The 10,500-nt window shown below is 46.4% G+C and overlaps 1 protein-coding gene across 35 annotated transcripts in view; it reads left to right on the top strand.

Moving 5' to 3' along the window:
* Positions 1–4,260: 4,260 nt before the first annotated feature.
* The window catches only part of cast (calpastatin), a 31,742-nt gene continuing 25,502 nt past the window's right edge, over positions 4,261–10,500 (top strand). For 3 of the 35 annotated variants that reach the window (XM_034532592.1, XM_034532596.1, XM_034532583.1), the window contains exons 1-2: positions 4,272–4,628; positions 6,046–6,135. In XM_034532592.1, the coding sequence (XP_034388483.1) occupies positions 4,572–4,628; positions 6,046–6,135 (147 nt within the window). In that variant the 5' untranslated portion in view covers positions 4,272–4,571. Of the gene's footprint in view, positions 4,629–5,231; positions 5,452–6,045; positions 6,136–8,522; positions 8,682–10,500 lie in introns of those variants that run through there. The other 32 variants (XM_034532586.1, XM_034532580.1, XM_034532588.1 and 29 more) reach the window with 25 other exon arrangements.

Below are 10,500 nucleotides of genomic sequence, written 5' to 3'. Positions count from 1 at the left end.
GTACATGTGTATCAGTACATGTGTATTAGCACATGTGTATTAGCACATGTGTATCAGTACATGTGTATCGGTACATGTGTATTAGCACATGTGTATCAGTACATGTATCAGTACATGTGTATCGGTACATGTGTATTAGCACATGTGTATCAGTACATGTATCAGTACATGTGTATCGGTACATGTGTATTAGCACATGTGTATCAGTACATGTATCAGTACATGTGTATCGGTACATGTGTATTAGCACATGTGTATCAGTACATGTATCAGTACATGTGTATCAGTACATGTGTATCAGTACATGTGTATTAGTACATGTATCAGTACATGTGTATCAGTACATGTGTATTAGTACATGTGTATCAGTACATGTGTATTAGTACATGTGTATCGGTACATGTGTATTAGCACATGTGTATCAGTACATGTGTATTAGTACATGTATCAGTACATGTGTATCAGTACATGTGTATTAGTACATGTATCAGTACATGTGTATCAGTACATGTGTATCGGTACATGTATCAGTACATGTGTATTAGTACTATCTCTCCTCTCTCTCTCTTTCTCTTTCCTCGCTCTCTCTTCTCTCTCTCTCTCTCCTCTCTCTCCCTCTCTCCTCTCTCCCTCTCTCTCCTCTCTCTCTCTCCTCTCTCTCTCTCTTTCCTCTCTCTCTCTCTCCTCTCTCTCCCTCTCTCCTCTCGCTCTCTCTCTCTTCTCTCTCTCTCTCTCTCCTCTCTCTCTCTCTCTCCTCTCTCCCTCTCTTTCGCTCTCCTCTCTCTCTCTCTCTCCTCTCTCCCTCTCTCTCCTCTCTCTCTCTCCTCTCTCTCTCTTTCCTCTCTCTCTCTCTCTCCTCTCTCTCCCTCTCTCCTCTCGCTCTCTCTCTCTTTTCTCTCTCTCTCTCTCTCTCCTCTCTCCCTCTCTTTCCTCTCTCTCTTGCGCTCTCCTCTCTCTCCCTCTCTCCTCTCTCCCTCTCTCTCCTCTCTCTCTCTCCTCTCTCTCTCTCTTTCCTCTCTCTCTCTTTCCTCTCTCTCTCTCTCCTCTCTCTCCCTCTCTCCTCTCTCTCTCTCCTATCTCTCTCTCTCTCTCCTCTCTCTCTCTCTCTGGCCTCAGGCTCACGTGTCCACCTCACCAGGACAGAGAAAGAGAGGAGAGAGAAATCACAGCTGAGAAGGCTATCACAACAATTATAACCATAACAATACTAATAATAATAAATAATAATAATAAATATAAACCAGGTATGCATTGGCATTAGCTGCTCATCACTCATGTACCCACAGCACACGTTAAGTGTAATTACCCTCCATAATAAACAGAATACATTAAATATATATATATATATATATATATATATATATATATATATATATATATATATATTGTGTGTAACCACATCTCTGACATGTATAGTTTAACAGCATCATGTGTTGTAGGTTTTATTATTTAATTGTTCTGTCCTTCATTCAGCATTGTTTATTTATTGTAAAATGTAGGATATTACGTGTTCACGGTTTTATTGCCTCCGGTGCTGGTTGTCTTGTTTACGGGTGGAAACAGAGGAGCGTGTGCTCTGGTTTCAGGTGTACGGGGGTCCACAGATAAAGGTGTTGTCAGGGTGCTGGAGGGGGGGGGGGTTGTGTGTACGCAGTCCATCAGACGACATGTATTGATCCAAAACAAACAAAAGCAACAACAGTACACAAAAGGAACTCTTGGGTTTAATTCAGATGTACACTACGTGTGAAGAGAATCAGGTGAGCTCGTTATTCATTGTGAGTTAAAACGATCATGACCGATACCTTTGGTCAGCTGGCCATTTGCAAACAGGTCTGCACCAGATCTGCAGTATCATCCACAATTACCTAGCAACATCTGTTTGCTCTGAGCGAGGCACACACACACACACACACACACACACACACACACACACACATACGCTGGACGCTGAAGAGCCATAGAGATATTAACAAGACGGGGGTCGTCTTTATTGCAGGTGGTCCTGGTTTTATCTCGGGGCCTTTTGGGACTCTTTCTCATGGACTCTCAGCCCCCTCCGTCCTCATCACTGAGCCCAGAGGGCGTCAGCTTCCCGACAGGAGTCTGAAAGCACTCATCCGGCCTTCCTTATTCCACCACGAGGACATGCACACACACGCACACACACACACGCGCACAAACAAACAAAAGCAATGCCTGCATCATCTCCGTCAAATGAGGTCAGAGGTCTGAGTGTGTGTCTTCGGCTAATCATTTTTCCAGGCGGTGGAGGGTGACGCAGACGGAGCAACCAAAGTCAATTAGGTGTGCCGAATGGACGCCGAGACTTCAACTGCACTTCCACACCGATGTCAGAGTTCATCAATGATTCAGTGACGATCACAGCGTTACTGAAACGCTGATGTCTGGTTGTGTGTGTGTATTATGTGCAGCGTGAACGGAGCTCATTCACTCCCACGGCGGCAGACAACACGGGTGACGCCCGACGAGGACAGCGCGTTGCCATGACAACACCCTCCTTTTCGTCATCTTAATTGTCGCCGTGGCCGTCAGACAGAAACCGTGTGAGAAACAGCGAGTTTCTGTAATATGATATCAGAGTTGAATTGTGACAAGATGGATTTTAATTCCTGATGTTCTGATTGGTGCTAAACTGGAATAAAATGGACCTCTGAATTGAGACATTTTGACAAAATCCAAAGTCCATGAGATATAATCACAACATATTCAGTTGGATTACATATAACATGCAAGTTCATATTGAGATGAAAGCCGCATATGTTTGAAGGAGGCGGAGGATCAAGTATGTATATTTTTACATTGTCAAAGAGAGTGGAAACTTCTCATTTTAAAGCAATCTAGATGAAAATGAAATGTAGTAGAAAAAAGCTTTAAGATAACAAACACATAGTTATTTAATACATTTAGAAGGAGATCAGAAGGATTGCTGAATAATAAATAGTAATACCTTTGATATGGAATATTAACAAAAAGACAGACAGTTATAAAGTAGTTAACAAGCGAGCTGGATAAAAAAAACTACTTAAAACAGAGTAGGCCTCTGTAGGAATATATACATTAAATAGAAAAAAGAACATGAGAAACAAAAATGTATACAATACATATTCAGATACATCAAATATACAGTGTTTGGTAATTGATGGTGTAATTAATGTCTTTGTATCAGCTGGATCGTCTGTTATTATAGTGAAGAAGCAGCAGGAGCTTATTCAGTCTAGAAGATGCAAATATGAATACCTGACAGAAAGGTAGCAAAGGTCAAGAGGCCTTTCATTCATTCATGTCAACGAAGCTCCGCCAACGTTGTACGAAGGTCATCCGTTATCAGAAGATGATGTCAAAATGTCGTTATGGAGTCGACCAGATTGGCATCGCCTTGCAGGGGGTAGGCTTCTCGTTTCAGGGATGAGGCGGCGTTCGTACCGCTATCAGGAAGTGTGAAGGTCAGCGTCTCTGAAGGTCATCACACCGACAGCTGTCCGTGACAGACGTAATGTAAAGGAAAAGTCAGTGTGCTCACAGGAAGTGAGCCGATCCCTCAGGAAGTGAGCCGATCACACAGGAAGTGAGCCGATCACGCACAGGAAGTGCGCCGATCCCTCAGGAAGTGAGCCGATGACGCAGGAAGTGAGCCGATGACGCACAGGAAGTGAGCCGATCACACAGGAAGTGAGCCGATCACACAGGAAGTGAGCCGATGACGCACAGGAAGTGCGCCGATCCCTCAGGAAGTGAGCCGATCAGACAGGAAGTGAGCCGATCACACAGGAAGTGAGCCGATCACACAGGAAGTGAGCCGATCACACAGGAAGTGCGCCGATCCCTCAGGAAGTGAGCTGTATATATATATACAGTATATATACGTGTATATATGTATATATATACATATATACATGATAACTTAAGTAACTAGTTACTTTCACATTTAGATGAATCATATAAACTGTGGCTGCTGTCTGGCAGATGATTGGCTGTGCTCTGCCACGCAGTTCAGTCGCGAGGCTGCGTGGAGTCTCGAGACAGTCCCGCTGCTCCCCACCAGAGGGCAGCAGAGCGCCGGGTAAAGGCGGTGAGTCAACTTTTCCCTGGTGGTCTGCGGGGCGTGCCCCGTCATGTGAAACACACACATCCAGTGTGTCTGTTACCCTGTTGCATGTTGATTTGACACGCGTGTATCTCTTCACATGCACGACGTCACGCTGTAAACAGTTATTATGGGCCTCGCGCACACACCCTTGTTTCCCCTCTCTTATGGTCACGTGGGTCCCAACTCTGTATCAGTATGTAGCTGAACATCAAAGAAGCTTTCATTGAACAAGACCTGACTTGCAGCAACTGCATCTTTAATATGCCACACACACGAACACGCGCACGCATTGCCAAAAACATGTACGTATGCATACTTTGATCAATCAGAGAAAGTTTTTTTTCTCTCAACGGGAGGGGCAACTTCTTTAGCTGCAAGGGGGCAGATCAGACTCTCGTAGACTCGATCCGGTTCTCAAGCAGAGCACCGAGGAACCCTGACCGTGAGTCCACGCGTAAAGATGCCGCACAAGAGACGAGGCCACGGGCACCACAAGCACCCGAAGGAGGCGGACGAGGTACGTTCACGGGCATGGCCCACGCACACGGCCACACACGGGGTTTACAGGTGGGAATGATCTCCTCAACGCCCACACACACACATGGGGCGCAGCGTTACAGTTTCCATAACGCATATGAAGTGTGTGCGTCTTTGATCTGTGCGGTGTCTATAAGTCAACATCGTGGGTCAACACACAAGCCATGTTCGTGTGGTTCTCCTGTGTGCGTGTGCGCGTGCGCGTGTCGGGGGGTTACACGTATATGAACGGACCAGCTGCTGGATTATTCTTTGGTGATGCGGAAAAGCCAGATGTCCCGCATGAAAAACAAAAAACAATGCGTGTTCATGTGTGAGAGATAGAGAGATAGAGAGATAGAGAGGGAGAGAGATAGAGAGGGAGAGAGATAGATAGAGAGGGAGAGAGATAGAGAGGGAGATAGATAGAGAGGGAGAGAGATAGAGAGGGAGAGAGGAAGAGAGAGAGAGGGAGAGAGGAAGAGAGGGAGAGAGAGAGAGAGATAGAGAGGGAGAGAGATAGAGAGGGAGAGAGGAAGAGAGGGAGAGAGAGAGATAGATAGAGAGGGAGAGAGATAGATAGATAGAGAGGGAGAGAGATAGATAGATAGAGAGGGAGAGAGATAGAGAGGGAGAGAGGAAGAGAGATAGAGAGGGAGAGAGATAGAGAGAGGGCTACAGACAGATACGTGAGGTCATTATGAGAAGTGGGTGGGGCGTGGCTCTGTTTGGAGAGGCACGAGAGACCAGGTCTCGCGGTGAGAACCTTTATTTCAGCCCCGGGCTCCTCCATCATGGCGTACGCTGCGTATTGGATGAGTCGGGTGAGTACATTTGTAACTTTTCACCCTTCTCTCTCTCTCTCTCTCTCTCTCTCCCTCTCTCTCTCTCTCTCTCTCCCTCTCCCTCGCTCTCTCTCTCTCTTTTCCCAACTCTTTAACTGCACGTTGGCACCAGCAGAGACGGCGCATGCGCTTCTTTTATTGCGTAAAGCAGCTCTTAGAGAACCTTTTGAAGTGAAGTGAATTACTGCGTGGACCTGAGCTTGGCCCACATTCTGTCACACGCACCGCGTTTGTACAGCAGAGTGTGTGTGTTGTGTGTTGTGTGTGTTGTGTGTGTGTTGTGTGTGTTTGTTGCAACTCATTCCAACACTATTATGTTACCGTTTTGTAAGAATAAAATGTCTCATTTGATTGACACACAGTTGGCATTGCTTACACAAATACCAACATGTAACAACTAGGCTATGTTAAGACTTGTGCATAAAACATGTTTTATATTCATTAAAGCAGCAACACAATAGGTTGAAATCACTGCTTCCTGCATGACTTTCAGTTTGTAACACTTTGGTGCATGTGTGTTATGTGGTGTGTGTGTGTGTTGTGTGTGTTGTATTGTGTGTGTTGTGTGTGTAGCAAGGAGGAGCAGCTGCTACCCTACCTGAAGTCCATCATAGTAGCAGGTTTTACTCCGACCATCCCACGTCAGGGTCCTCCTATGTCAAGGTACTGCCCCCCCCCCCCCCCCCCCCCCCCTCCTGCAGCCTCAGATGTTTACCAGAAAGATTGACTTTAAATATGGGATGGATCCCATTCTGATTCATTTCTCGCTTCGAGTGTTAATTTATGTTTTAAATAGGTTGGATATGTTTGATAATGTCTACAAAACACACTCTGATTTCTTTTGTCCTTCATGAGGTTTTTGTGGCATATTTGCGTTACAGTAGAAACGTGCATATTGTTCTGAAGTATTCATGTTCAGGGGAAGGGGGCCTCCTGTGTTTGTCTCCCTCTGCTGAGGGAAGTCACACCAGGATGAGGAGGTGCAGCACACCTTCCTGAGCTACCTTTATCTTCACTAAACACTTTCCTCTTCACGGGGAATCCGTCTTCATCTTTTTAGAAAGCGCCTGACCTGTGATGTTTATTTTCTGATGTCTTTATTTTACAATTCTAGTCAAAGTTACGTGTTATGGCTATAACACAGACGCCCTGTGTTTTGGGTGGTGGTGGGCGGAGCTTGTGGACATCTGAACTGCTGTGGTGGAGATGCAGTAGGACGTGGCTCTACATGTACAGAAGATCTAGCCGAGGACACCAGTTACATACATGTTCATGACACCCGGCCATGTCCTCCTTCATTTTCACCCACATTTAACTAACTCTATTCTCTCTCTTTGTGCGCTCCGGTTCTAAAGCGGTTAAGAGGTCAAAGTGTCTCTCGGCTGAATCGCACCACTCACGTAACGCTCGTTGCAACACCAGACATACCTTTCTGGTTCCCGTGGTGCAGCTAGATTTACAGGCGGGGTCATTTTCCATTTCACAAAGGCGTGCAAAGGTGTGTCTGATTGTGTATCTCTGTGTGTGTGCGTGTGTACACACACATGTGCAAGTCCATTGCAACATGTACGTACTGCAGGAGTGTGCTTTAGTTTACTTTTATTTAGTATTATTCATACGGATACTGGTCTGCCTTCATTCCAACTGGCTGATCAGAAGGAATGAAGGCAGAGGGTTTTGAGTCACATGGGCACCACGACGTCATGCCTACATGTTGCACCCGTGAATGTAAAGACGGCTAACTTTAATACTGGAGAACAACAGACTGAAGGTTCTCGAGTTCTGGATTCATAAGGAACTCAGTTTCAGTATATTGTTGCTCCTGCAATAATTCTACATGTCGCAGTGCCAGTAAATTGCATAAACCCTTCAATGTGGCACTTATAGATAAGGCAGATCTCACAACTCCAGCTGGTCATGCAGTTTTAGTGGCCATTTAAACTGTGTGCTGCACAAACAGGAGTTTCATGTCTGGCCAGTTTATACCCACTAATAGGACAGTACATTATTTACATATTTTGTTGAGGTGTGCCACTTGAGCGCTTGTGAGCCAAAGGACTGATTCCATGGCTGTGAGTCACTCGGAGGCTGCATTGTCTGCACACCCCAACCCATACAGGTGAGGAGAGGCCTCGCAGGCTGAGCGGCACTTTGCACTCGCATCGCCTCCTCTGACGATAACATGGACACACTGTAGTGGATTGTGACACAGTGTGTTGTTATGAAAGGAGGTCGTAAGCTGTCCTTCCTCTGCTGCATGCTTTTCAAACACAGTTCAAAGTCAAGCATCTCTCTTAGAATGGGAGGTAGAGGTTCAGAAAGCCAACACCCAAGCCTTAAGCTTGAGTCAATCTATTAGTCACGAGTTCTGCAGCAACACTCCCTACATTATGGTTTCCCAAATCCATTTTTGCCTTTGTTTTAACGCACAGAATCGTGATGAAATCCTTCAACGGTCTTTTTATTGGCTCATTGGCGATTGCTCGATCGCGGTGATCTCAGCTGTCACAGGTCTTACAAAACTAACGTCTGGCCCCTCCCCCTTTTATTCTCATAAGCAATTAGTCCGCCAGGTTGGTTGTGCAAGCTGTCTTTTAATACTGCGTGTTCAAAAGAAATACGAACACAAGCAATCGTGTGTCTCTACACTTGTGTGTGTGTGTGTGTGTGTGTGTTTGCGTGTGTGTGTGTGTGTGTGCGTGCTCAAGGCCAGTATATCACAGATCTGGGTGTGTGCTTGTCAATAAGTGGCTTGGATATTGTCTCAGTACACTGCAGAACATAGTTGTACACACCTGTCCAGGCGTGTGTGTGTGTGTGTGTGCGTGTGTGTGTGTGTGTGTGAGTGTGTGTGAGAGAGCAGTATCTGTTCCCCTGAGAAGCAGCTCCGTTGTGGCCCCTCATCAGCTGGGTGTCAGTCCACGGTCAGCTTGCTTCCCTTTATAGCCCAGAGAGTTACAGCCTGGCCTCTCTTGGGACTTTAACCCCCCCCCCCCTCTGCTCTCTGGCCACGCCCCTCCGCCCTCTCTCTCTCTCTCTCTCTCTCGTTCCCCGTGAGCTGGAAACATGCTGCAAGCCGACAGTGAAGGCAGAGGCTCGTAGACAAACACTAGACACTCAGACTCTCAGCCGACATGGGCCAGATATTGAGCTGGATCCGAGGGCCCCGGGACGGCCCGGCCCTGCAGGACGTGTCCGTGGAGCAGCAGGTGTGTGCAGATGTGTGTGTGTGTGTGTGTGTGTGTGTGTGTGTGTGTGTGTGTGCAGATGTGTGTGTGTGTGTGTGTGTGTGTGTGTGTGTGTGTGTGTCAGCTTGGTATCCACGTGTGTGTTGTTTTGTCAATGTCAGCCTTCAAAGCGACACGTATTAATACCTCTGTGCTGGTAGTTGTGTTCGTCCAGTTTGTGCTGCGTGTTTAACAGAAGACTTCTAGGGGAAACTCACAGGGAGGAAGACTGCCTGGCTCAGATCCAAGTCAGACCTCCCTCCCTCCCTCTCTCTTCCTCTCACTCCCTCTCTCTCTCTCTCTCTCCCTCTCCCTCTCTCCCTCTCCCTCTCTCTCTCTCTCTCTCCCTCCCTCTCTCTTCCTCTCACTCCCTCTCTCTCTCTCTCTCTCCCTCTCCCTCCCTCTCTCTCTCTCTCTCTCCCTCTCTCTCTCTCTCCCTCTCTCTTCCTCTCACTCCCTCTCTCTCAGCTGGAATGTGAGGCTCTCGGTCAGCCCGTGTGATTTCAGAGCCAGTGTGTGAGTTTTGCCGGAGTCAGATATTAACTCGGACTCGGACAAGGCCAGCCCTGTTTGTACCTGTTGCTACGAGTACCATCCCCAGGGTTCACTAACTCCTGTTTAGTGAAGGTTGTTTACTAAATCATTACATTTGGTGTTTTTCTCAGCACAGTTATGAGTTGGTTGGTCTCGCCCTAAATAGCTTTCTACTGTGACAATCTGCACCCGGCTCCTCCCTTTGTGTAGCTTCGTCTTATCCTGGAACGTTATCGGTGACATGTAGCAGGTCTGCGTCCCGGTGCCAGGACCTTGTTCTGGGGGCTCTGCTGGTTTGATCTGTTAAAGGTTCAAATATGTCTCTTTGGTGTGTTTGGGTCAGTGAATCCTCCCCCGCAACTCAGACTGACGGGAAATGACCAACAGGAACACACATTTATACTCTGAGCAGGAGGTTCTGGAGCAAGCAGTCGCTTTAACACTTTAACACTCCGTGGCCTAATTAACATAACGTTTAACAGCCTTATTCAAAGTTACTGTCAACAATCTTATTCATATTTGTGGAATAAGCAGTATTTGTAGTAAGTTTCTAAATGTCCTCCACATGAGTAAAAACAATACCACAGTGTAACAATAGTGTTATGAATAAAACATTGCACATCATTTACTTAAAGCAGCTATAATAGCTGTGAGTGGTGTCACTCGTAGTGATGAACCTATGAGAGGTGGCTCATGAATTATTCTATATTAATTCTATATTATTCATGTTACTGGTTTATTATGATGTTTTCCTTCAGGTGGAAGCGGCCGTGTTTGTTGCAGCTGGTTTAGGTGGAACACATTTAAACTGTGGCCTTCTGTTAGGTAATATTACTGCCAATAAACTGGCAATAAAGAATAAAATAGTGTTCTCGACTTGATAGCGCTGACTTATTGTTTACTTCTCTTCTGTCGGGAAAAGACAAATCAAGACTTGAGGCTGTACCCTGAAGTGAACCCCTCGGACCCCCGTGAGTGACATCACTTCACGAGGTGTCCGCGTACTAAAGTTCAAATGTCACAAACAACCGTATGCTATCACGCTGTGTGCTAACTGGAGCCGCACACGTGCAACAGCTTCTGAACGTGCACGAGAACAACCGACGTAAAGTGTTACATGGACTGAAGGCAGGAAGGAGATGCTTCATCACGCTGTAACAAGCTCTCTGGCTGCGCGCGTGTGTGTGTGTGTGTGTGTGTGTGTGTGTGTGTGTGTGTGTGTGTGTGTGTGTGTCTGTCTCTGTGTGTGTGTGTGTGTGTCTCTGTG

This window comes from Cyclopterus lumpus, chromosome 5 (assembly GCF_009769545.1).
Source record: "Cyclopterus lumpus isolate fCycLum1 chromosome 5, fCycLum1.pri, whole genome shotgun sequence".
In the NCBI taxonomy this organism is placed as follows: Eukaryota; Metazoa; Chordata; class Actinopteri; order Perciformes; family Cyclopteridae; genus Cyclopterus; species Cyclopterus lumpus.
This window is presented reverse-complemented; position numbering and strand designations above follow the sequence as displayed.